Raw genomic sequence first — 26,801 nt, 5'->3', positions numbered from 1 at the left:
ACATGTGTTCATCTGTTTGCGTATGGATATAGAGAGAGAGGCTCAGGTGTACATATGCACACGTTCTGTGCACACAAGTAGGCATGTGCATGTGTGAGCGTGTGTAAGGGTAAGGTGAAAGGTGCTTGGCGCCCTGGCTGGCGCATAGGAAGCACTCAGAAGTTATATGATATATGTTTTATGAACATATATCATGTTTTATGATGTATGGGAATGGGTTCTGGAGACACAGCAAGGGGTGCCTGACACCACACACGCTCACACGCGTCCCCGGAATGCGACTTTTGTGCGCTTGTTTCCAAAGGAAAGCCGGGCTAATGAGGAGGTCGTCTTCTCTGCCAGCAGGTGCCCAGAACAGCCCTGACGGGGATGCAATTTAGCTTTCTCCTGAGATGTTGGGCAAATGAGGAGAAAAGGCGTTTTAATCCCTTGTCACGTCTCCGAGGGCTGGAGGACATGTGCTGAGTTGGAATTTTTCAACTTCAGCCTTTTTTTTCTTGACACATCCATCCCAGAAACATCTGTGAGATAAAACAGAGAAGGTCTTATGAATTCAGCTCATACTCGGCTTGCGCTCCCACCCCAAGCAGGCGAGACATGAATCACCGGCCTGGGGGCCCCAGGGGCCCGCAGAGCGGCCTCTCCAGCGGCCCCGGCCTCTCCGGAGGAGCTCTTTTGATCCCCTGGAAGCCTTCTGATCGTCTGCACTCCACAGAGCGTGTGTGTCCGAGGGGCGGTGTGCTGGGAGCTCAGCTTGCGTGCCGGGGTGGGGGGTCAGCCACTCATTCCCCCGGCTTGCTCAGTCCTGCTCTGCACCAGACACTGGAGGTGCAAAGATGAACCAGACAAGGAGTCGAGGTCACCTTTCTTGTCCCCGTTTTCCCATTGTCTGAAAACAGGGTGGAGGAAAACGGCTACTGTGGTTTTGCGAGAGGTGGCTCCGTGGTACGTTGACCCGTAGAATATTCTGCACTGGGAGTTTTTGTCCTTGCAAGCAGGAGCGAGTGCATGGTGGCTGCTCAACCAGGGATCGACCAGCTGAGGTCTGATGGCCAGCCATTAATTGGACTTGACCTTCTAGGGGCCCTTGTGTGCCCTGCACCTCATTGGGAGCCTGAGTCCTCTCTGCCTGGGCTCACGTTTGTCTCACCTTTTCTGTGTGTGTCAAGAAAATGAGTGGATTTCAGAGCTGTGGCGTCCCCCCGGCCTTCTGTCGCTTGCACCCAGAGCCGGGGGTTGTGACCGGTCCTCTTGCTCATTTCTTCTATCCAGTGAACAAAGCCATATTGGGCGTCTGCTGTGCTCCAGGCCCTGTGCTGGGCACCGGGGAGACTGAGGAGGCTAAGTCAGTGCCCAGCCTGTCAGAGCCAGCTGTCCCAGGAGGGGGCCAGCTCAGGACCCTTTTCCTGTTCTCGGAGATGCAAAGTCCCGTGGGGGTGCAGGAGGTGGAAAGAGAGGCTTAGAGTTCTCGGGGGCTGGGGCCAGACCAGGGGAGACATTACAGAAAAGGGGGTCTCTGAGCTGGATTTGAACATGTGGCGTTGGGGGACACTGGGGAAATGAAGGCACAGAGGTGGGAAAGCGCAGAGTCCTTCAAAAGATGTCCCACCCAGGAGGGGCTGATTCTCCTCAACTCACAGGGGTGATGAAGAAAGCACCTGAGTCCTGAAGAGAGGAAGTGGGTTTCCCACGGCCTGGTGTCCCCCGGTCCCTGTCCAGGACCATTTCCAGAGTTGGGAGTGAGAGGCTCGCTGACGTGACTCCACACACACAGCCATCTGGTCCGGGCGGCTGCCGTATGGGGTGGGGACGATCCCCTGTTTACAGAGTCACAAGTTTTTAGAAGCTGCTCCTTCTGGAGAGATGGGGTCTTGGGAAAGGGTGCACATGGGAGAAAAAAGAGTTTCTCTAGTCCTGAAGTATTTGTCCCCAGGCCCATTTGCAGGTGGGTAAGTTGAGTCAAGGAGACCAAGTAACATGCCCAGAGTGTCAGAGTGTGGAGAATAAGCTGAAAGCAGGCTTCTGTGGAGCTGGGGGGAGGGGAGAGGGTGGATGCCAGACCAGTACCGCCATATCCTATCTATTTCTAGGTCATCCCTGTCTTCCTGGGGGCAGTGCCAGACCAGTCCTTTTGTGTGGCTGGTCCGGTCAGCTTCTCCCCTTAGCTTTCCCCGCCTCCTTCCCAGAATCCTTAGCAACAGACAGGCGGTGTGAGAGGGGCAGGAATGCCCCCGTCCTTGGAGGGCACCAGCTCCTGTTTACCCAGCTGGTGTGAGCCCAGGCCGGGGTCGCGGAGAAGACCTGGGAGGCCCGTGGTCCAGCTGGCGCCCCGCTGCTCAGATCTTATGACCCCATCTCTCCCCTTCAAGGCCGCTCCCTCAAAGAGGTGGCCCGAGGTGGGGCTTGGGCTCATGGGAGCAGGGAGCTTGGCTCCTGTTACATCCCCTTGATGTCTCTGCTCCTTCATCGTTCCTGAAAAAGCAGAGGGGGTCGTGAGGGAAGAGGACGTGCAGGGGAACACACTGGTGAGGTGGACATCGCGTGGGGTTTGGAACCAGAAGACCTGGGTTTGAGTCCCAGCTCTGTGTGACCCCAGCAAATCACATGCCCTCTCTGAGCGTCAGTGTCCAAACCTTCCGACTGAGGACAACGGTCACCTCTCTCACCAGAGTCCTTGTGAAGCTCAAGCACAATAATGAACATGAAAATGCTTTGAGGAGTCAAAATGCGGTGCTGCTGTGACTGGGAACATTATTTGATTGACGTCAGGGGGAATATCTGTTTAGACAGGTTCGTGCGGCTAACTAGGGACAGGAGCACTGGCCCAGGAGTCAGAGGACCCAGGTCCTAGTGGAGGCTCTGTGTGGCTCTGGGCATAATCTTCACTTCCCTCTCAGTCATGCTTTCCTCATATCAAACTAGAGTAATAAGTCCTATTCTCCCCACAGAGTCTCAGGGTGACAACATAAGAGTGTTCATGCCACCAGCACCTCCTGTGCGCCAGGCCCAGGGCTGAGCTGGCATGTGGCTCCCGTCCCCAAGGAAAAATCATCCTAGAGGAGGAAGTGGGGCACAGATCCTCGAGTGTCAGATAATTAAGTCTAGTCTCCTCACTTTGCAGATGGGAAAAACCAAGCCTTAGAGGAAAATGACTTTCCTAGACTATCAAAAATGAGGAGCACCCACCCGCTCCTCTCCTGAATCCAAAGCAGACATTGCAAGTCCATCATGATGCTCCTCCCACTAAACCCAGATGCTACTTCAGCATCCTTCTCAACACAACACTCTAGGCAGCTACCAAACAATTGATAGGAGTTGGAGGCTGAGACGAAACTATTTGCATACCAAGTCTAAATCCTAACCTTGACTTGCTCAAGGCCGTTGGCCAGAATTATCAATGCCAGGACTCAGACCCAGGTTTTCTCGCCTGCTTCATTTATTCTGAAACCAACTTTTATTGAGTACCCACCATGTGCCCTGCTATGTACTAGATTCAGAGATGAATACAGCTTGCTTACAGGCTCCTAGTCTACTGGGGAAGAAAGTCAAAGGGGAAATCATGATGATATGGGGAGATCGTAGGACGTAGAAACAAGTTCCTGTGGGAACTTGGAGAAGACAGCAACCTGACTATTCGCAGACTAGTTTGGGTGGCTGAGTGGTGGTTAAGGAATACTTCCCAAAGGAGGGAACACTGCAGTCAGCACTCAGACAGCAAACAAGTGACAAGTGTGAGGTCCAGCATAGTGTCCAGATACATTCGCTTCTCTGGGGATGAATGATATCTATGGCCTGTAAGATGATCAGAAGGTGTCTTAGGAGAGGCCACCGATCCTGGTGAACGGGAGTTTGCAGTGTTGACAAGGGGCAAAGATGGGACTTCAGAGAAGTGGCTTAGGGGTAGAGGAGGAAGTTTCTAGGCTGGCTTTCCTAGTAGGGCTGAAGCCCAATAACATGCACTGTTAGGCCCCTATTGAACTCACCCATCATACCCTGCCCTCCTGCACTTGTGGCCCTCATCATACTGCTCATTATTTAACATTGGTTGGTCTTCCTTGACTAAACTACAAGCCCTGATAGGGCAGGGACTGGGTCTCATTTGTTACTACCTGGGACTTGAACCTAGCCCTGGCACAGTGCATGCCTGGCTCATGATAGGTACTCAGTAAATCTTGGATGGATGGATGGATCGATCGATCAATGGATGGATCGATGGATGGATGGTTGGTTGGATGGGTGGATGAATGGTTGGATGGGTGGATGGATGGATGGATGGTTGGATGGATCGATGGATCGATGGATCGATGGATGGATGGTTGCATGGATGGATGGGTGGATGGATGGATGGATGGTTGGATGGATGGATGGATCGATGGATCGATGGATCAATGGATGGATGGTTGCATGGATGGATGGGTGGATGGATGGATGGATGGGTGGATGGATGGATGGATGGGTGCATGAATGGTTGGATGGGTGGATGGATGGTTGGATGGATGGATGGTTGGATGGATAGTCATGTGGTCTCTCTAAGCCTGTTTTCTCCTCTGCAAAATAGGGGAAATAGTGTCACCCTCATAGGGATGGTATGAAGATTAAATAGGATGATGTGGCTAAAGCCCCTAGAACAGTGCCTGGCATTCAAGAAAATATTTATTGAAGGAATAGTGATCACTTTAAGCACAAGTGTAAACACGTTCTCTACAGATATCTCCTGACAAATGAATTTTGCATACTCTCTGCCAGGATGCTTAAAAGAGGAGGAAGCCTGGGGCACAATTGATAGGAATGAAACCCAGTGGTGACCATCAGGACAGTAAGACCTTGGTTGGGAAATCCTATGTGTCCTTGAAAACGTGAAAGAACAGAGCTAAGCACTTTACACATATTAACTCATTTCACCCCCACAGTGACCTTACGTGGTGAGCATTGCTATTATCCCCATTTCTCATATGGAGAAACTGAGGCACAGAGAGGTAAAATAAGTTTCCCAAGGTCACACAGCCAAGACGTGGTCTGACTCCCAAGGCCACTCTCTTAGCCACCTGTGAAGCTCACTGTCGAGTGGAAGGACAGAGCTGTACCACCGGGTGGCAGTTACTAAGGGCAGGGGTTGTATCTGACGTCTTTCTGTCCCAGTGGTGCCTGCCACAGGGCAGGTTCTGAATCAGTGTCTGTGGAATGAGTGAATGAACGAGTGAATCTGTACACCACCAACCACGAGAGCAGTGTGACGGCTCTGATAATGGTATCCGTAGTCAGAGGGCATGTGTTAGTGCCTACGTCGTCTGAGATGGCTGTGTCATATCTGAGCGGATGTCCTCGCAGTTGATTTTACAGCTCACTCGGGACACGTGCCTTGCTGTCCATTCCTGTCTGTTGCTACCCATAAACGGCCTTGTCAGTTACTCCTCTGATGTCACCAGAACCTCCTGCTGTCATTTCAGTCCTCATAGGGCAGGAGGGAACTGGGTGGCAGAGAGGGCCTGGGGCCAAGGAGACCATGCTCAGCTCAAAGCCAGAGGTAGAGAACTTGACCCACTTCTGCCACCACCATCTGTGTGTCCTCGGGTAGCCGCTCCCCTCTCTGAGCCTCGCCTTCCTCATCAGCATAATAACACCCCCTCACAGTTCCGTTGTGAGGCACAGCTGTGGCCACCTCAGGAAACACAGAAGCAATAGGCATGGTTGTTCTGGAAGGTTGGGATTCACAGGCTGGCGTCAGGAGTAGGTGCGTCCGTCTTGAAGTTGGGAGCAGTCAAAGGCCGTGGGAGACTTGAGTGGCAGCCCCGTGCCCGGTGGGCCCCAGGGCCGTTCCTCCGCTGCCTGGCCCAGTGGCTGAGAGGCCAGAAGATTAACTCGGGGAGGAAGGCCTGCGCTCTCCAGGAGGAAGCCTGTTTTGACGCACGTTGGGTCCAGACAGGGTAACAGCTCGGTTCCCCGGCAGACGCGTCCTTGGCCTCTCCCAGCGTGAGCCGAGTTCAGAGGGAGGGAGACACGGCGGGGGGCAGAGGGCAGACACCAGGAGCTGGGCGAAAGCAGCTCCAGCAGGGGTCTGGGGGGCCCTGGGGCTGCTTGGGGAGCCACATGCCTGCGCTCGGGGGAGGGGCAACCGGGGGGACTCTAGAGATGGAGCAAGGAGCTGCCTGGAGCAGCTTTCTTCCCTTTCAGCCGTCTGCCAAGGAGCAGCGTGGCCACAGGCTCCACAGGGCCTGGAGACGAGGCTCTGCCAGCCCCCTGGGCACCTGTCCCAGAAGCCTCATTACCGGCTCTCGATGGGCAGCCAGCTCGCTGATTGCGCGTCCTTGGGGAGAAGGCACTGCTGAAACAGTGAAATCCTCTGAAGGAAACACTTTTCTTGCTTCACGGAAGCAGAACATGGAGTCTCACCTGTCACCCGTCATGTTCATGTGGGCAGAAGAAGCTGCCCACGGGTCCTCGGGAAATCTGACCCCCTCTCTCCACTCTCACAGTCCCTGCGCGGTCCACCCGCCGTCCTCTCTGCCTGGACCACGGCGCAGCCTCTCTGCTCCCCGACAAGTCCAGGCTCCGCTCAGCAGACAGAGGGACCTGCTCCCGTCACAGGGCATTTCACAGCCCTGCCTGAGGCCCCCAGTGATTTCCCATCACACTCACAGTCCACCTGCATCTCCTTTCTGAGCCCACAGGGCCTGAGGCTCTGGCTCGTTCCTCCCGCTCTGCCCCCATCTCCCACTCTTCTACCCTGTTCACCCCTCTCCAGCCCCACAGGCCCCTGCAGCTCCTCAAACACGCTGGGCTTATTTATTCCCTCGTGAGGAAGGGCCTTTGCACGTGCTGTTCCCTCTGCCTGAATCCTCTTCCCTGTGCTCTCCTCACAGCCAGCTCCTTCTTGTCCCTCAGGTCTCAGCTCCCGAGTCACCTCCTCAGAGAAGCCCTCCGGGACCGCCCCCCCCCCAGTATCCTCCAGCGCATTATCCTGTGTTTATTTTCTGTTCATCGCCCATCTTCCTCATTTGATCATAAGCTCTAGAAGGAGGGAACTCGCTCGTTTTGTTTGCTGCTGTGTCCCTGGCAGCTAGAACAGTGCCTGGCACATAGTAAGGCTTCGAGTCTCTTGAAAAAATGATCCCTACAAGGAGACATGGGTAATACTTACAGCCACTTCATGAGCCCCTGCAGGCACCTGGCATCGTCCAGCTGTAACCGCATTTTGTCCTCACAAGATAATACCCAACAAGGGAGTGTCTCTATCTTACAGCTGAGGAAACCGAGGCCCCAGGGGTTCAAGCAACTGTCCAAAGGTCATGCGAGAGCACGAAGTAGAGCCCCAGGTCTGTCTGAGTCTAAGCCCCTGCTCTTACTGCTGTGCTGTTAAAACAGCTGTTCTGGGGCTGGCCCTGTGGTGTAGTGGTTAAGTTCGCACACTCCACTTTGGCAGCCCAGGTTTGCAGATTCAGATCCCGGTGTGGACCCACACACCGCTTGTCAGCCAGGCTGTGGCAGCGTCCCACGTACAACATAGAGGAAGATTGGTGCAGATGGTAGCTCAGGGTGAATCTTCCTCAGCAAAAAAATAAAATAAAAACAGGTGTTCTTACCATTGTTTCACAAACAATAGAACAGAGACTCAAAGGCGGGTGTTCATGTGCTCAGCCTCTGCTCGGAAGAGCCAGGGCTGGGATGTGAACCCAGCGTGCTGCTTTCTACAGGGACGGGGCTGCAGGAGGCCGGGCAGCTCTCTGTGATGCACGGGGCTTCAGGGGTGGGCAGGAGGCCGTCTGGTTTGACAGCAGGGTCCCCAGTGCAGAGTAAGCCCCTCCAGGAGAGGAGACCACAGTAATAACATTTAACACTCATTGAGTACTTCCTGCACGCTTGGCAGTGTTCTAAGCGCCTCACGTGGGTTAACCATCTTCTCCACGACCTTAGAGGGAGATAGCGTTAAGCGTTATTACCTCCGTTTTGCAGATGACAAAAGGCACAGAGAGGTCACGTGGCTTACCCAAGGTCACCCAGCTAGGAAGTGGTGAAGCTGGGTTGAGCCCAAGCACTGACCACTGCTCTGTACTGCCTCTCTGAGGAGGCCAATCTGGGCGGGCTCCAGAGCCCTCAGGGTCAGAAAAGGGCTCCAAGCCCAGCAGAGCAAACAAAGCCTGCAGCCCGGTGCCACCGGGTTCTGATCCTTGGGACCCTGGCAGATCCCAGCCCCTGGGGGCTCTCAGTCTGGTCAGATCTGGGGGCTGGGTCCCAGCACGGCTGAAGGCCGCTCACCCGCTCTGAGCCTCTATTTCTTCAGCTGTAAAGCAGGGCCAGGAGTTCATCAGGATGTTGTGATGAAAAGAGGGGAGACAACAGAGCTGCGTTAATCCTCCCCAGCCTGGAGCCTGGCCCCTGAATGATGGGCGAACTGTGAGTGAGACAGAGCACATGGCTTCCATCGCAGCTTAAATCCCTGCACGGCCACTCGCCGAGTCAGTGATGCTGGGCAAGTGACTTTCCCCTCTGTACCTGTACCCACCACGTAAATGAGGATAATTATAGTCTAATTTGAGATTACGTGAATTAATCCACGTAAGGCACTTAAAACAGCGCCTGGCCCAGAGTAAGCTCTAAGTGTGAGCTGCTATTTATCAGACGATTACAAATGTTAAAATGTTAGTTCTGGCCTCTCTTTTAACGAAGTAGACTCTCAAACAGGGTTGCCGTGAGGTCAGAGAAAGTAAGCGAGGAAGCTGTGCTCTCAAGCCCTCACTTGGTGACAGCGTGGGCTTTCTCCGCAGGCTGCCCTTCACCAGAGGTTGCCTCCCCACCCTTCATCGCCACTTTTCCCAAGGATTAGAGTCCTTCCCTGTGGGTGCCAGGATGAAGTGCTTGTCAAGTTTATGAGCTTTCCGAGCCACTCTGAGCGACAGCCGGGCCTCCTCATTTTTATAAGGACTGAGATAAGAGGAGAGTTTCTGAGATTAGAGGTTTGTCATCATCCTCGGCTTTGATGTCTGTCTGTCTCTCTCTCTCTGTTTCCTTCTCCAAAGCACAAGCTGAGAACGGCAGCCCGGGCCCCATAAACACGCTGTTCAAATAAAGGAGACGTTTAGGGGAAGATGGAAGTGCTATTTAAAGGTGATCGCTCTAAAATGACCGCGTCTGGGCAATTTGTCACGAAGTACCCCAGCCGTTGGCCGAAGATCACTTGTTCTGCAGATCTTGCTGTTGGCTCATAATTTTCAACTTTTGACCCTTTGAAACTGAGAAGGCGTGGGATTTTTGTAAGATTCAGAATAGGCGTGTTTTCAAAGTCGCTTTTTCAGAAGCCGTCTGTCCCTGGGAAAGCTTGGGATCGGTTCGACTCCAAGGAGCCCTGCAGAGGAGTCTTGGAGCCCTGCAGAGGAGGTCCCTGCTCTGCCGGGGGCACTTAATGATCCAGGAGTGTCCCATTCCAGCGACTGGGCAGGCTTCTCTCCGATTCCCTGTGGGCTCACAGGCCGTCGTGCCACAGGCAGGCTATCTGACCCACAGACAGTGGGCACCGAGGCGCTGACGCATTGTCCGGTGCTGGGCAGCAGGCTGGTTGCTGCCCCCCCACCGCCTGCCTGTCCAGCCAGCCCCACATCCTGAAAGCCCGCACTCAGAGGGGGTTCCAGCTGCAGGCCCTCAGCCTCGCTGTGCAGTTTCTCCTCTCCACACCTTTGCACAAGCTGTTCCCTCTGCCTAGCATGCCCTTCCTTTCATTCTTTTGTCTTGACCTTCTTCGTTAGCTTTCAAGACAGCTCGTATTATCGCCTCCAGGAAACAACCAGGTTAAGGTCCCCTCCTCTGGGCTCCCAGGACCCGCCCTTCCTCCCCCCGCGTCCCCTGGCGCTGATCACACTCTGTGGAAGCTGCCTGTTTGCTTGGGCATCAGCCGCACCAGGCTGGGAGCCCACTGAGCTTTGGGTCCCTAGGCCCAGCCCAGGCGCCAGCCTGGAAGAGGTGAGGCCATGGGATAGACTCGTTATCCGCCTTTGGCCTGAGATGCAGTGCTCCCCCTCCCCTCCCAGCTCTGACGCCAGTAACTGCCTGTGGGTTTCTTAGCCTCACAAAACCTTGTCTCCTCTATAAATGGGAATATCAATAGTATCTGCCTGGCAGAATTGCTACAAGGATTGTTGACGGAAGCTAACACACTCCATGGTGTTAACTCTGAATCTTCACCAGGTAAGTCCTATTAATAGACCCATTTTCCAGATGGGGAAACTGAGGCACAAAGAAACGTTGAATAACTTGCCCAGGGTCAGTGGCAGAGATAGGGTTCAAGGCCAAGGCCTAACCACTGTGATGCACGGCCCCCCAATAACTTACATGAAGCCCTCAGCCTGGCACACAGTAGGTAGTCGTTAGAGATGGCGGCTCCCGCTGTTAATAGCTCGGTTCATTTGTAACAGTGGGAGAGGTGGGACTGGTCACAACACGGGAGAAAGGGCTCAAGAACTGGGGAAACAGCGAGGAGGGGAAAGAGTTCAGACTCGGGAGTGGGCCAGTGGAGGCCAGAGTGGGAGGGCAGGCCCGGCCTGGCAGGCTGCTGGGAGGAAAGGGTGAGGGCACCGGGGCTCCGCGGCCATCTGCGCACCCACACGGGATCACCCCTAGCTTCCTGCTCTTAGAGGATGAAACCCCAGACTCCGTCACTGAGCACGCAAAGCGCATTGTGACGGAACCCTAGATCACCTTTCCTGCCTTGTGTCCCACCCTTTCCCCCATACATCCCACGCTTCAGCCACCGGCCGTGCCCTTCACCCCTCCATGCCTTCACACACACTGTTCATCTGCCTGAAATGTCCCTCATCTCTTCTGGCCCTGATGGACTCCTACTCATCCTTTAATACCCAGTTCAAATGGCCCCCCCCCCCCCCGGGAAGCTTTCTTTGATACCCTCGCTGATCATATTCACTCTCCCCCTTCTAGACTGTCAGCCTCAAGGCCGAGGACGATGACTGATTCCACTCTGTGCCTTGTGCTGGCACAAGGTTGTGCTTGTGCCCAACACAGAGCTGGGCACAAAGTCATTACTTAGAAAAAACTGGATGGGGCTTTTTAAATTAAGTCTGTACTCAAGTCAGGGGCAGGCCCTCGTGAGACCACCCCCATGCTCTCAAAGCCTCGGTGTCCAGCAGGGCTCTGACGTGGAGGCAGAAGCTGAGCAAGATTAAGGAGGGACTTCACACTTCCCGGGGATCCAGACTAGAGAATGCTCTAGAGCAAGTGGGGCTCCGGAACCCTGCTGTGTGCACAGAAAATGCTGCCCAGGAGAGTTCGTCCCTGACACCTCACGCCGAGCTCCTCCAGCACCACCCAGAGTTGGCTGCAGATGGAAGACAAGCTGGAGGCCTGAGAGGTCCTGTCTGCTGTCACTCATTGGACCTCCTTAACATGAGGAGCTCAAAACGGACCTTGCCTGGGAGGCAGGGAGCACGCTGGGCTGTCACTCTGCTTCTGGTCCTACAGTCTAAGACCACATTGGCTTTTGCAGCAGCTTTTGGCTTGTGGTCAACTCAAACCCCCAGATCTTTTTCACTGGGATGGCTGCCAAGCCACATCTTGTGCATTTGATTTATGGCTTGGGTTAGCTGAGCCCGCTCGTGCTCCCCAGAAGCTGACAGGAAGAGGGCGATGGTTTCTGGACCCCTAGGAGGGAGAGCGATTGCAGGCCCCCAACCCAGGAGCCTCGATGTGAAGGCGGACAGGCCCCCCTCTCCCTATTTGTATTTCCTAATCCTTTTTCCTTGAGGCGCCAAATGCCAGGACCTCTTGAGTGTGATTGTCATTAGCATTCAAGTCAGGCCACCAGGGCTCCAGCAGATCGACCTTTCGGGTTCCTGGGGGAAGCGGTGGTTCTGGAAGGCACCCAGAAGGGCAAAGAGAGAGGGGTGTTGGCGGCCTGGGCTCCTGAGTCCGGTGTCCGTGTGCCCCACAGAAGGTGCTGTACTGCTCTGAGCCTCAGTTTCTCATCCGCAGAATAGGAGTAACAAACCTCGACCTCATGGCATTGTCGGGACAAAGGCGCCCAGGCAGGAAGTGACTTCCCCAGCACAGGAGTGTCTGTCTGGGGTTGTAGACAGCTGGGGCCAAACAAATGGATTTTAGGGGCCCAGAGATGTCCTGCTGTTACCCCACACACTGAGCAGGAACCGAGGCGAAGCCTTCCCCGCCTTTGCAAATATTGTTCCCGCTCGGCCAAACGGTCCTGTCCCCAGGGACCGCCTTTTAAATGCCACCTTTTCAAAAAGGCCTCTCCTGACCACGCTCCCCAGGGTGACCCCGTGGCCCCGCCTCAGCCCCGCTGTCTCCCCTGTGACCCCCACTCTTGTGTACAGTATCTGTGTTTTTCGGCTGCTCTGTCCCTCTGTCGTTCTCGCTAGGCCCCAGCTCCATGAGGGTGGGCACCACGTCTTCACCATTCCCTGCTGTCCTCCCCTGGCCCTGGCGTGTTGCGTAGTCAGGACTCGTCAGTGGGCGGAGAATGACCGTCAGGAACTTTGACGCATTACCACAGCCTTTGGCTACTCCCAGTTAAGCGAGCCGGGGGACCCTATAGAACGTAAAAGAGGAGTGCGTTTATTTCCTTCTGTCACACACAAGGTCACTTCCCCGCCCTGGGCCTCAGTTTCCCCAGCTGTAAAATGTCCGGTGCAAAGTGAGAAATGGGCCTGCCTCTTCTCTCTAGAGTTCCAGTTCTGAAAGCCTGAAGTCGGCCCAGGAAGGGGGAGAAAATGGTATTGAATTGTATTGCCTGTTGGGTTGAAAAAAACAACTTCTGCCAGGAAATCTCTCTTACTCTGTCACTTTCTCCACTGGCCTGGAAAAAACTGCCCCGCGCAGGCCCAGGCCTGCGGAACCGACACAGAAAAAGTCACAGGCCCCTCCTGCCCCGGGTCCGGGCAGAGGGGCCCCTGAAAGGTGTGTGGCAGCTGCTTTCCCGGGGGGTCCGGGGGTTTGTTGCCTTAACCGAGCTTACCAAGCAGGTAAAAAATTCCAGACATGTTCTCCGCTGACAGCTAATTGTGTCCTTTATTAATGACCATGGCTTTCTGGGGGCAGGTGAGGGGGGGGAGGCCAGTCTCAGCCCAGGGGGCTCCTTCAGGTGGAGCTGATGACCACGTTTCTGGATCCCGGAGAAGGGGAAGTGCTACGTGAGGTGACCCCGAAAATGCACCCCCAGCTGGAGAGGGGAAGCCCCTTCCCCGGCTCCTCGAACCCCAGCAGGGGCAGCTGGCGCCGACCGAACGAGGCAGGGGTTCTGGAATCTGGCGGCCCAGGCTCTGGGTCCGAAGTCGGCCTCCCAGAACACAGCCTCCAAAGCACAATGACGGCCTGAAGGGGGACCCACAGGGGGACTATGGCCGTGGGTAGCCTGGGAGATGCTCCCAGCTCCATCCGGCCATCACCCCCCCTCCTGGCACCAGGACTGGGCCCTCCAGGCCCTGCCTCAGTGACCCATGACACCACCTGTCCATACAGCAGCCAGATGTGCCGGGGGACTCAGGCCTGGCCCTGCCAGATGTGTCAAGCTTTCCAAACACATCCGGCTTCCCCTCGGGCACATCCAGACTATTATTTAACACTCGCTTTTCCAGCATCTGTGAGTCCTGAGGATTACAGGCTGGGAGGCCCCGGCGTGTCGATCCAGCTTAAGGTCTGGGAGCCTGGAGCCCACTACTCATCAAAGGCCCTGTTTTCTCAAGGACCCAATGAGGATTTTTACAAGCCCCATTGCAGTGATAGCCTCGAGCTGGAGGGAGGGCATTTGTGGAGCTGTCTGTTCCTCATTTTCTCACTAGGATCCTGTGTTAGCCTAGGAAGGAAGGTGGGGTGTGCAGCATTAACCCCAATTATAGATGAGGGATGTGAGGCTCAGAGAGGGACATTGTGAAGAGGTAGCTGAGGTAGGACTTGAACCAGGCAGAGGAAACAGCACGTGCAAAGGCCCTGAGGCTAGAGGAGGCCTGACGCACTCCAGGACAGCTGGGAGGCCAGTGGGACTGGAGTGGAGTGGGCAAGAAGGAGGGTAGTAGGAGGTAAGTTCATAGAGGTAAAGAGGATACAATTATATCAAAAATAATGAAATACTTAGGGATAAATTTAACCAGACGGGTAAAGGGGGCTTTGCAGGCTCTTGGTTTTTACTCCAAGTGAAGGGGGAGCTGTCAAAGGCCTTTGAGCAGAGGAGCCACACACAGCTGATTCCTGTTCTGCAGGCTCCCTCTGGCTGACGGCTGAGAGCAGACTGCAGCCAGAGGAAAGTGGGGAGCTAGGATCACAGGGGTGAAAGCAGGAAGCCAGTTGGGGGCTCCACAGAGATCCGACAGCTGCCACTCCCCCCCCCCCACTTTCTTCCCTTCCAACCTGTGCAGCGGAACTCCTGGGCTGCAGCCCCAGCCCTATCAGCCACTAATTGCTGTGTGACTTTAGGCAAGTCACTATCCCTGTCTGGGTCGTGTAGCTGTAGTCCTATAACAAGGAGCTTGGACCAGAAGATCTTGAAAGTTCTCCTGACTTCCAGTGACTCAGACCCCCCTCCCAGCCCGGCCGGCCTCTCCAGCCTCATCTCCCGCCTCTCCCAGCCTTGAACTTCACGCTTCAGCAACCCTGAACTATTCGCAGCTCCCCACACACGCACGCACGCACCGTGCCGTTTCACGCCTCCGTGCCTTTGCTCAGGCGGTCCCCTCTGCCTGCAATGCCCTCTCCCGCCCGCCGCCCCGCACATGGAGAGCCCGTGTTCTTCAGGTCTCCTCGGGGCTCCTGGCACTTGGCAGGCCATCCTGACCTTTAAGAGACAATAGAATGAAGTGGATGTGGGCTCAGAGCTGCCTTCAAATGCCAGCTGCGTCTCTGGAGTTGCCTGACGTTCTTGAGCCTCTGTTTCCTCATCTGTAAAACAGAGATAATTCTATTTCCTACTCCCAGGGTGAGGGTGAGGGTACGGGAAGATTGTAAAGCACCTCGCCCGGCCCCTGGGACCTGGAAACTGGGATCTGTGAAGCCGTGAAGACTCTGGCTGCGGAGAAAGGGCTGTTGAGTGAACGGGGGGCGGGGGCTCACCCTGGACAGGGTAGCCCCCGATCCCTGGAATGACCCTGGCCAGGACCCCAGCCTCCCAGCAGCCCCGTGGCCCAGGGGGATTCCTGTCCACCCCTCCTGTCACCACCCCCTCCCTCTGCTCACCTCCTCCGTCAGGGCCTGGTCAGAGCAGCCTGCCGGCAGCCACACAGCACTTGGAAATGTCCTTAATTGCTTCACCAGAGTGGGGAGTCACCCTGCGGGCAGATAATTAAAAAGTTCAGAGCTTGATTAATTGGGAGGAAATTGGAGGAATGGGGCTGCCTGCTGGGCAGGCGGGAGCTCTCAGCCCCTACCGTGGGGATGGCGTGAAGGGAGGCAGGCCAGAGCCGGGATGGGGGGCCTAACGTGGCATCTGGGGCCTGGAAGGGCCGGCGGATATGAGACAGGCTCACCCACCTTTGTAGGTGGTGGGGTTCAGGACCCAGCTCCCCCAGGAGACTGTGATCTCCCCCACCACCCCCACCCACACACACACAACTGGGGAGGAGACGTCAGGAGACACAGTAGTGGTGAGAGTTCCATGACTCCGGCCTTGGGGCCAAGGGCCCCACAGGCCTCCCAGCCTGTCTGTCGGGAGCAGCTGCGTATGCCTGCTCTGCGCCAGGTGGTGAACGGGGCAGGTGTGGTAGCTGCCTTCATGGAGCTTGCCGCTGGGCAGGTGGGAGATGGAGAGACAGATGTTAACCAAATGCCAAGAAAGACCAACGTAGGATGCCTTGAGAGCTCCTCATAGGGGCACAGGGAGCAGCTCTGGGGGCTCTGACATGGTCTTGGGGGCTCCAGAGGCCTAGAACAAAATCTCCAGTCCACACACAAGCTGAGTGAGCATAAGCACAAGATCCCACCATTTTGAGCCTCAGTCAGTCAGTCAACAAATGCTTCCTGAGGCCTTGTGTCCATCCCCTCTCGGCCAAACAAGGACTGAGCGGTTCCAGACAGTGTGCGTCCCTTCTGTCCCTCGGCATGCAGCCTGGTGTGGGAGGCAGACAGTTGCAACCGTGTCATCGTGCAGCCAAAGGCAAAGTGCCTGTGCTTCAGGAGCACAGAAAAGAGCCCCAAACCCAGCCCTGGTGGGGGGTGGCATCCACGGAGAAGGACCAAAAGGGAGTCTGGGCTGGAGCTGAGATTTGAAGGATGAAAACGAGTTAGCCAGGCTGGAGCTGGGACAGCGTCTCAGGCAGAGGGAGCAGCCTGAGCAAAGGCCGGGAGGTGAAACCAAACATAGCTTGTTGGGAGCTGGAAGCTGTCTGCTGTGATGGAGCCCAGGGTGTGGCTGGGAGGGCGGGGGGAGCTGAGGCTGGCGAGATGGATCGCGGAGGGGAGGCTGAAGCAGGCTGGACTCGGACAGGCACGAGGGAGCCACTGAAGAGCGTTGAGCAGAGGAGGGCCTCGGCAGCTGGCCGGTGTGGAGGCTGGCCTGGGGGGGCCTGGTCCACCCTCAGAGAGAGAGGACGTGTGTTAACACAGTCCCTGCCGCTGCCCTCTGACTTCTGTGGTCCTGCCAGCTGCAGGTGGGACCCACAGAGCCGGTCCCAGCAGGGGGAGTCGGATGTGTCGGGGAGTGGGGGGCAGCATGATGACACCCCCCGGGGTGGTCCAGGAGGAGTTACCACAGCAGGGGAATGACCCTGAGGCGCTCCCTGGACATAAGCTGGCCAGGCAGGGCCCCCTTCTCCGGGGGAGAAGGGGAGAGGAAGAGGTGGAAGAGAGAGGAAGGGCACCTCCATCAAGGTGGGACACGGGGGCCTCAGAGGTGGGTGTCAGAAAGGACATGGACCCTGGGCTCAGGCTCTGCCCTGAAGCCTCTGAGTGACTTTGACAAGGCACTTCCTTTCCGCGAGCCTCAGTTTCCTCATCTCTAAAGCGGGCGTGGAGCCTCCTCTGTGCAGGGTGGTGTCAGGACAGAGGGAGGTCGCAGCTCACCCGGGGGCATGGGCTAGATTGGCAGCTCCTGCCTCTAGCCCGGGAGCTCACCGCCTGCTTCCTGCGGGGCTCTGCCCAGGACAGGGGGTTCGGCACCCTGCCCAGCCTGGCCCCCGAGGACTGACTCCACCTGCCCAACCTCAGCAAAAGCAGGAAGCGTGCAAAATGCACAAACCACTTTGCATGCAGGAGACCCCCCAGCCCCGCCCACCTGCTCACCGCGAGCTCAGCCCTGACATGTGCACGGCACAGGCTCTGGAAACAAATTGGGTTTTCCACAGTTCAGGGAGAACGTAGGGCCTGGGGTGGGTGGGCGTGCCCACAGCTGGAAGAGGCCCTAGAGATGGCCCCAGCTGTGCCCAGGGTGGGCAGGAAGTGGCCTGGGCTCACAGAGCAAGGGAGACCACAAGGCCACAGGGGCAGCCCAGCCTCAGCATCCCCCTTCTGGGCCCAGGACTCTTTCTTCTATCCCAACTCCTCTCCCGACCCAAATCCAGAACTTCCTCAAGATGCCAAGGCAGGAAGGTGAGCCAGCTGCCCTTCCACCCGGCACTGCTGAACCTGGGCCCCCACCCGTGCCCCGCTGCCCATAGTGGCCAGCAGTCAGGCCTGGTCAAAGCCAAGTGTGCCAGCCCCTGCTCAGCCATGGCCTCTCACAGGCAGGGCCTGGGCCCCTTGTCCCCACATCCCAGTGCTCGGCCCATCATCGGGGCCTAACTAAAGCCTCTTAAATAAGTCATAACTCCCCGAGTGGAGTGAAGTGGAGCCGCGCTCCTGAGGGCAGAGACCACCTCTTCATCCCTGTATCCCCAGGGATGAGCACGTAGCAAGTGACGGGCCGAGAAGGAATGACTCTAATACTAACACTGTATACCGCTTACGTGAGCCTGGCAAGTGCTTTCTCCGTGTATAACTCAGGGAATCTTCCCAACAAATATAAGGTCAGTGTTACCATTCTCCCCGTCATCCAGACAGGGAAACTGAGGCACTGAGAGTTACGTAACTCGCCCGCGATCACACTACTGGCAAGAGGTGGCCGTGGCTTCAGCCCTGGCAGCCGGCTGTGCAGGTCGTGCCCGGGCTCCGCTTCCTCAGTCCTCCTGCCCAGGTCCTCGGGAGGGGGCCAGGCTGTGGTGAGCTTGCCTCTGCCCGGAGCCACAGACCAAGCCCTCAGGTCGGCCGTTCCCCCAGGAGGACAGAGACGCACCTTCCCCGCTCCCGGGGCCTGGCACATGGGGCCTGGCTGAGCCTCCACTCCACCGTGGCACTGGTCGGTTTGCGGATTAAGCCGGAGTCTCTGGGAGGAGATGGGGAAGCAGCAGCAGGCTGGCCAAGGAGGCCTCGAGGATTGCCCGGTGCCAATTAGCGGCCCCGCCGTGCCAGGCCCAGATGGAGCCCTGCCTTGGCCTGACTCAGGGCTCGCTCGGTCAATTATCACCTATCCCCGGAGCCCAGGGGGCAGGCAGGAGGAAAATCTGTTTCCCTGTAATCCTCCCTCCCCTCGAGGCCGGCTGCCATCCTGCCGTGGGTTGCCTGGCCACCGGCTCTGGGCGTCTGCAGGAGGCAGGTGCTGGCTGGCTGCTGGCCCCAAGGCCTGGGGTTGGGGCCCAGGTTTTGCCTCTCTTGCGGAGTGACCCCGACCAGCCCTGTCCCCTCCGTAGGCCCCACAAGATGGTCTCCAGCCCTGACATTCAGCCACCTGATGATTTCTGTGTCCAGTCATCGGAACCGCAAAGGCCTGGAGTCAAACCTCGGCTCTGCCACTTGGTAGCTATGTGACCTTTGCAGGGAGGGGTGGGGGGGATCACTTCATGCCCTCTGGGCCTCAGTTTCATCATCTGTAAAGTGGGGGCGATAGTGGTACCCACTTCAGGATTCAGTGAGAGAATCCATGTAAATTGCTTGCACTGGGCCCGGCCCCGGCAAGCACATAATAAATGGGAATTATTATTGTCCTGACATGCTGGATGCATACAAAGAGCCAACATTAATACGGCACTTGCTGTATGTTCTAAGCACTTTGGGTGAATAACCTCTCAAACCCTCAGCCCCTGCCCTCGAGTTGCTCACTGTCCAGTTGGGGAGACAGACCTGCCTTCATCCGGCAAACTGCATTGGCTGAGCACCTACTGTGTGCCAGACCCTGTACTCGGTGCTGGGGATGTGGGGATTAAAGACCCAGCCCCTGCCCCAGCCAGGGTTCACCGAGCCACGGGCAGAACACAGATAAGTCACATCTGGGTCACATCCAGTGGTGGGGTGCAGCGGCTTCGTGCCGGCGTGGCTCGCAAAAGCCGGCTTTGTTCATTTCTCCCCAACTCAGTGTTCAGTTATCTCAAATTGGTAGCTTGAAATAAGGGAGCCTTAGAAATTGGGAAAAACAACAAATCAGGGCTTTTTTTCCCCAGCCGTTTACCAGCACACCAGGGCCTACAGAGCGTGTGTCTGGTGCTCTGCACTGGAGGTCTGAGTGTCTGCAGTAGTGTGGAGGGCGGGCCCCCGGGGCCAAGCGTGTCAGATTCACCAATCCCCGGGGCAACATGATGGGTGAAGGGCATCCAAGCAAAAGGACGAGTGCGTGTGCAGCCAGGGCATCTGAGGAACTGCAAACAGAAGACAGAGGTGACAGATGGGGCTGGAGAAGTATCAGGAGGGTTGGCCAAGACCAAGGGTGTTTCCGGGAGGCGGGAATTCTGGTTTGAGAACAGGAGGAGCTGGTCACCCTAGTGGAAGACCCCTGGGGAGGGCAAATGAGCAGTGGAGAGGGATCTGAGCATCCTTGTGACCTGATGAAATCGAGATGATAATTGTGGCACCAACCTGGCGTTCACTTGGCTGAGCCTCTTCTCACCCGCTTTCTCGTCTGGGTCTCACGACGCCTGTAAGGGGCATATTCAGTCATTCAACAAGTACTGAGCACCTGCTGTGTTCCCACCACTCTGCCAGGAGCTGGGGAACCAATGAGAACCGGACAAAGCTGGCTCTCTTCCCCTCCCCATGGACTTCCAGTGCGGCACACAAGTGTATAAACTCTCTTCTAATATAATGACAGGTTGTGATGAGGGTCGATGAAGGAGACAGACAGACAGAGCGCAACAAGAGAATTGCTTTAGCCAGCGTGGTCAGGGAGGGCCTCTCGGAGGCGGTGACATTTAAGCTGGGGCCTGAAGGATGAAAAGGATCAGCCATGGGAAGAGCAGGGGCAGCATCCAGGCAGAAGGTACAGCATGGCCCAAGACCCTGTGGTGAGAACACTCTCAACGACCGATGGGCTGGAGCCCAGTGAGCGAGGGGAGTGGCCGGAAGCAGCAGGAAGGCTGCAGAGCCAACCTTGCAGGCCCGTGGATCAGGGCGAGGTGGCGGAGTTGCTGTGAGGGCTGCAGGGAGCCACTGGTGAGTCAGCAGGTGCGGCGGGTCGGAGTCGCTCTCATCAGATGTGGGGAGGTGGACACAGAGCAGGGAGACCCGTTCAGAGGCTCCCACTGCGTCTATACCACGCAGGTGCCACCAGCTCCTTCCAGAGGACACTGAGTGTCAGAGAGGGCGGGAGGCCTGTCTGCTCCCACACCGCAGCCAGAGGAGCAGCTGCCCAGTCTGTGTCTTCAGGTCTCATTGTTCTCTTCCCGCTTCTGCATGAGACTCAGATGCTGGCAGGACCGGTGCCCTGCCCGCTGAGAAGCTGGGGGCAGCGTGGCCCCTAGGGTGCCGGGCACTCTGGATGGGCAGCTGCCCTAGACCTGCCTCCATGGGAAAAGCGGTGGCCGATGGGAGCTGAGGCCCCAGCACACCCCCCAGCCCCTCAGGACTCCTGGGATCAGAATCTGCCTCTGCAGGGCCGGCCCGGGGGCACAGCGGTTAAGTGCACATGTTCTGCTTCTCGGAGGCCTGGGATTCACCGGTTCGGATCCCGGACGTGACACCGCTTGGCAAGCCATGCTGTGGTAGGCATCCCACATATAAAGTAGAGGAAGATGGGCATGGATGTTAGCTCAGGGCCAGTCTTCCTCAGCAAAAAGAGGAGGATTGGCAGCAGATATTAGCTCAGGGCTAATCTTCCTCAAAATAATAATAATAATAATAATAATAATAATAATAATAATCTGCCTCTGCCACTAAGAGCCACCTGTGGGGCCGCCCCGTGGCCGAGTGGTGAAGTTTTGTGCACTTGGCCCAGGGTTTCGCTGGTTCGGATCCTGGGCATGGACATGGCACCACTCATCAGGCCACGCTGAGGTGGCGTCCCACATGCCACAACCAGAAGGACCTACAACTAGAATATACATCTATGTACTGGGGAGCTTTGGAGAGAAGAAGAAGAAAAAAAAAAGATTGGCAACGTATGTTAGTGCAGGTGCCGATCTTAAAAAAATAAAAAGAGCCGTGTGTGTCTGCTCTCTCTGGGCCTCAGTTTCCTCAAGTGTCAATAAGGTGGTTGAACTGGATGCTCTCCAGCTCCTCCTTTCATCCCCCCGTCTCCCACCTGGTACCCGGCATCGTACTGAGAGTTCACAGTTGGGCCAGTACTTACAGATTCGTGAGTGAGTCATTGAAATAGGCACCTGCACCCTGCACGCGGGCCCAGGGAAGGCTTCCTGGAAGAGGATGCCCGTGCTGAGGCTCAAAGGGACATAGGAGTTCGCCTGATGACAAAGGGAGGGCCTTCCAGGAAACGAAAGCAGGAGGACAAAGGCTGGAGGTGTGCAGGTGGGCCTGGCAGCGGGCGCCATGCGTGGTTGACTGTGGAGTGTCAGGCTTGGGGTGGTGGGCACTGAGAGATGGGCAGGTGCCGGCCCTGGGGTCCCGGGGTCCTAAGGAGTTTGGGGAGTTGTTGTGGATTTTTTTAAATAGCAGCTTTATTGTAATATAATTCAAGTATCATGTAATTCACCTATTTAAATTGTACAATTCAGTGATGTTTAGTATGTTCACAAAATTGTGCGACCATCACCACAACCACTTTTAGAACATTCGCATCGCCTCGGAAAGAACGCACATCACCCGTTAGCCGTCACTGCCCATTCCCTGCTCGCCCCAGCCCCCGGCAGCCCTCCTTTCGGTCTCTGTAGATGTGCCTCTTCTGGGCGTTTCCACATAAATGGAAGCAGACGCTGTGTCGCCTTTTTTGTCTGGCTTCTTTCACTCAGCACGTTTTCAAGGGTCGGCCGTGTCGTAACATGTGTCAGTACTTCCTTCCTTTTTATGGCCGAATAATATTCCATTTATGCCACTGTGGATTTTTAAGTGACACGGAAAGGTTTGCACTTTAGAAAGCTCTCTCTGGAAAGTGGGCAGGAGGGGGCCAGATGGCCAAGAGAGGCTGAGGAGTGGGTGGGAAGAGCTTTCTGGACACCTGCAGGGGTGGGAGGATGGCAGAGAAGAGCCGTGACGGGCACTGCTGAGGAGGGAAGGCCTGGTAACTGACTGGCTGCAGGAGGTGAGGGGAGGGAGGGGCTGAGGTTTCCTGGTGATTGGGGAGAAGGATGCCGCCTCCCAGGACCGAAGAGCAGGTTTTATGAAGCACAGTGTAGGCAGATGCCGAAACCACGGAGGGCCCGGTGGGAGGGCCCAGTGGGAGGGCCGAGGGGGGTGGGGCACACCCCTAATGAGGGAAGGCTTCTGGAGGAGGCAGCCTGACCAGGATGTGGTGACGGGAGAGGACAGCCGGGAAGGTGGTCCAGATGGAGGGGTTGGCAGCGGGCAGCCCCCGCCAGCCGGGCTCAGGGAATCGCTGGCAGATGGAAGAGGCGTGCGAGCGGGACAGCCTTTCACCCGTGAGGGAGCCAGGGACCCTGGTCTGGGGCCATAACCCTTTGGCATCTGTCAGGCTGATCCTAGACCCTCACAGGAGCCCTGTGCCCCCATTCTACAGCGGGGGAAACTGAGGCTCAGAGAGGCCAGCTGCTTGACCAGAGCCAGGCCTGCAGCCTGCATGTCTTGACTGGACAGAGCCAAGGTGCCGAGGCTGCCCCTTCAGCCAGCTGGCAGGGAAAGGTGGGTGCCTAAGAGGAAGGTGAGACGGAGGCAGGACAAGAGGACGCGGGGGCCCCAGAGCCAGCACGGTGATGTGGAGAGAGCCCTGGGTGGGATGGGCACCCAGGGCAGGAGCTGCCAGTCCCTGCCCAGCACTCATGGACCGTTGACGCAGCGCAAGTCACTTAAAGGCAGCATGGTGTGGTGGTTAGGGCAGTGGCCTCTGGAGTCAGACCGCCTGGGATGGACTCCCAGCTCTGCGGCTGTAAGCCCACATCCTTGGCAAATTACTCACCCCTGTGCTTTCCTTCCCCATCTGAGAAGGGGGGCGACAGCGGTGCCTGCATCACCGGGCTGGGTGAGGCATTGGGCTGGTGAGGCTGGGAGGAGCTGCTCTGTGTTAAGTGCCTGGAACAGCGCCAGCGCTTAGTAAGTACCCAGTGAACGTTGGCCGGCTCGTGTTGACCCCCTCAGAGCCCTGGTTTCCCCCTCTGCACTGGGGAAGCCCTAGTCACTCCCCAGGGGCCTCGCCATCCTCGTTGGTGTCCCTGAAGCCTGGTTGGTTGTGTCACAGTCCTGTCTTCCCCTTCATGGACAGGCTGGTGTGGCTCTTCTCCGAGACCCCACAGGCCTGGTCAGCGGCGTCAGCCAGGGCGGTTGTTGATTAGGATGCTCTCTCCAAAAGGCAGGCACAGCAGGGCCGGGGGGGGCGGTGAGGGGGGACTGTTTTCTAGCGTCCCCATCCCCAGGGTGTTGTCCTTGGCTTGTTTGCTGAGCACTCACTTTACCTGGCAAGCCCTGAGATGATAAGTGCAACCCCTCCCCAACCCTGCGCCAGGCACCGTTCATCGCAGGCAGTCCTCACGGCTACTTTATGGGGTGGAGGCTTTCTTACCAATGAGAAAACTGCAGCTCAGAGAGTTTGAACTGCTTGTCTGAGGTCACCCAGCAGATTGGTATTTGAACCAGATACAGTGTAATAATGCCAGGAATTGTTCTAGGCATTTTTGCCAAAATTAACCAATGTAATCCTCACAACAGCTCTAGGAAGTGGATACTATTGTCCCCGTTTTACAAATGAGGAAACAGCTTAAGTGACTTGCCCGAGGTCACGCTGCTGGCACAGGTGGACCTGGGATTTGCCAGGCAGCCTGCACGCTAACCAGCGTGCTTCACTGCCTTTCTCCTTGCAAGCTCTCCAAAGCCCATGCTTGTTCCACTTACGCAGGCAGCTTCAGGAAGTGTTTACGGAGCGCCCACTGTGTGCCCGGTTCTGTGTCAGGCACAGGAGGAGCAGCCGTGAATCAGACGTGGCTCCAATCCTGGGGGGCTGCAGCATGCCGGGAGACCCCTTGATGGATACTGATGGCAGGGGAGTAAAGCACTCTGAACTCCAGTGCGTGAGCACCGAGGAGGCGGGGTCTTTGAGGCCCGAGCTGATTGGGGGAGGTGGGGAGGGCGGTTTGCTAAGACCTGGAAGATAAGCTGGAAGACTGGGGCTGGAAAAATGATTTAGGGAGATTTATGTTAGCCATTTACATATGAGGAAACGGATGCTCAGAGAGGTGGGGTCGCTTACAAAAGGTCACACAGCACATGGGCATGGAATGTGATCCAGGTGAGGTCCCCTGGTCTGTGGACAGTTTAACCGCATCTGATCCCAAGGAGGAACTTGCCCCTTGCAAAACTCTTCCCTGTCCTCCTTACCGCTTACTCTTTCTAAGATCCCCCAGCAGCACCACAGCAGAGCTGGGATTATGAACCCCCGTAAGCAGAAGAAAAAACTGAGGCCAGGAAAGGGGCAGGGCCTAGACCCCGGGCCTGCGGATTCCCAGCCCAGGGCCAGGAGGAAGCGTAGGGTGGATTTGCACACAGGCCCACACAGGAGCGGTCACCTCTTATAGAACCTAAGCCTGTGCCCTGAGCTGCAGGGCCTGAACCCAAATCCCGAGCATCCCCCGGCGCAGGGAGGAAGGCCAGAGGCCCTGGGAGAGCCTCGAGTGCAAACACTCCCTCCTCGGGCTGTCCCTGGTACTGCAGGCCCCCTTTATTTCAATGAACTGATCAGACCTCTGCTATAGCAGCTGCTGCTAGTCACTGGGCTCCGACACTGTGCAAGGCCTGCTGTGCCTTACGTGCCTGTGCCACGTGCTCACCATGGGCTGCAGAAATGGGCCTTAGAATCATAACTTTACAAACTAGGAAACTGAGTCTCAGAATGGCTAAGCCACTTGTCTAGGGCCACACAGCTGGTAAAATGCCAAGCTGGGAGTTGAAGCCGGCATTCTTTCCTGTTCCACCACATCGCCTCCCTACCTGCCCAGCTCCGTGCTAGACCTTTCTTCTGTGATGTAATCATCTTGATCAGCTGGGACCCAGGAATCTAGTTAGGAGAGTCAGAGCCCAGCCAGCTGTTGGTGAGCAAGTCTGCACCATGGGCGCTGACCCAGACCTCCTCTGGGCCTCCAGTCTGAGTCAGGGTGGATCCCAGAAGCGGCGGCACAGCCAGGCTGGGGGAGGTCAGGAAGGGTCGCCGAGGGCCCAGCCAAACCCACAGACAGCTGCAGAGACAAGAAACCAGGTAGCCCAGAACATTCTGGACACAGCTAGGACTGCCATGCTGGAGCCTGGAGACCCCAAGAGCTTCAGTAGATGGGTGTCCCAGGCATGATGCTGCCTGGGCCCTCCGTGAGGCTGCGTGGCCCCTTCGTGAGGCTGTGTGGTCCATCCTTGATGCCGTGTGGTCCTCCCTGTGATGCTATGTGGTCCCTCTGTGCCTTGTGGCCTCTCTGAGTCCTCCTCCGGTTTCCCCAATGACTCCCCTTGTCTTCTCTCCCAGGTTGCCCATCTGGAACCTTCAAGGCCAACCAGGGGGACGAGGCCTGCGCCCACTGCCCCATCAACAGCCGGACCACGTCTGAAGGGGCCACCAACTGCGTCTGCCGCAACGGCTACTACCGAGCAGACCTGGACCCCCTGGACATGCCCTGCACAAGTACGTCCAGGCCCCTGCGGCCGGCGCCTGACCGAGGCCCGAGGCCGCCTGCAGGGAAGCACAGGGCAAGGGCTGGGCAGCTGTCCAGCTATCGCCAGCCTTGCCTGAGTGAGAAGCGGCCAGTTTCCTGGTGGGAGGGGAAATGGAAAACGAGCTGGAAAAGGACAATCCTGGGGTAGTCGTGCGGCCGACGTGCAGATACCACGGAGCGGGCATCTGGCTCCTTGCCCCCTTCTGCTAAGTCACATGGAAGATAAAGTCAAGGACTTGATTCACACAGGGATGGAGAACGGAAAGCTTGGCAGAAGAAAAGGCAACACAGGTGGTATCTGTGGCAGAAAAGGCTGCCCAGTGTTCTCACCTGGCAGCTGCTGCCTGAGTCACAGGCCAGGGTCCTCCAGGAATGGGGTGACTGTGAGGGCAGTGTTACAGCCCCTGTAGCAGACAGGAATGGCATTCAGCTGCAGGGAGCAGAGAGCTGACTCCAGGGGCTTAAACCATAAGGGTTTATTCTCTCACACGATAGGATCCCAAAGGCAGGCAGTCCTGGGATAGTGTGACCAATCCCTGAAGTTCTCTGGGACCTGGCTCTTTCTTTCTGCTCTGCCTTCCATAACAGGTGGTTTCTATCCTTCAGGTCACTTCATAGTCCAACATTGCTGCTGACGTGCCAGCCATCACACACATCCTAGGCAGCAGAAAGAAAGAAAGGGACATAGGGATATGCTATAGCTGTCTCCTTTTAAGAAAAAGTCTTAACCAACAACTCCTGCTGTATATCAGTAGCCAGAACTTAATCACAGGAAGCTGGGAAATAATCATTTTTCAGCTG

General features: G+C 56.6%; 1 protein-coding gene across 4 annotated transcripts in view; it reads left to right on the top strand.

Annotated features, from left to right (window-relative positions):
* EPHB2 (EPH receptor B2) overlaps positions 1-26,801 on the top strand; it is a 180,728-nt gene that overhangs the window by 110,641 nt on the left and 43,286 nt on the right. For all 4 annotated transcript variants that reach the window (XM_070510731.1, XM_070510729.1, XM_070510727.1 and 1 more), the window contains exon 4: positions 25,814-25,969. In XM_070510731.1, the coding sequence (XP_070366832.1) occupies positions 25,814-25,969 (156 nt within the window). The remainder of the gene's footprint in view (positions 1-25,813; positions 25,970-26,801) is intronic.

This window comes from Equus asinus, chromosome 5, assembly GCF_041296235.1.
Source record: "Equus asinus isolate D_3611 breed Donkey chromosome 5, EquAss-T2T_v2, whole genome shotgun sequence".
Taxonomy (NCBI): domain Eukaryota; kingdom Metazoa; phylum Chordata; class Mammalia; order Perissodactyla; family Equidae; genus Equus; species Equus asinus.
Note: the sequence above shows the minus strand (reverse complement) of the source record. Positions and strands in the feature narration are given on the sequence as shown.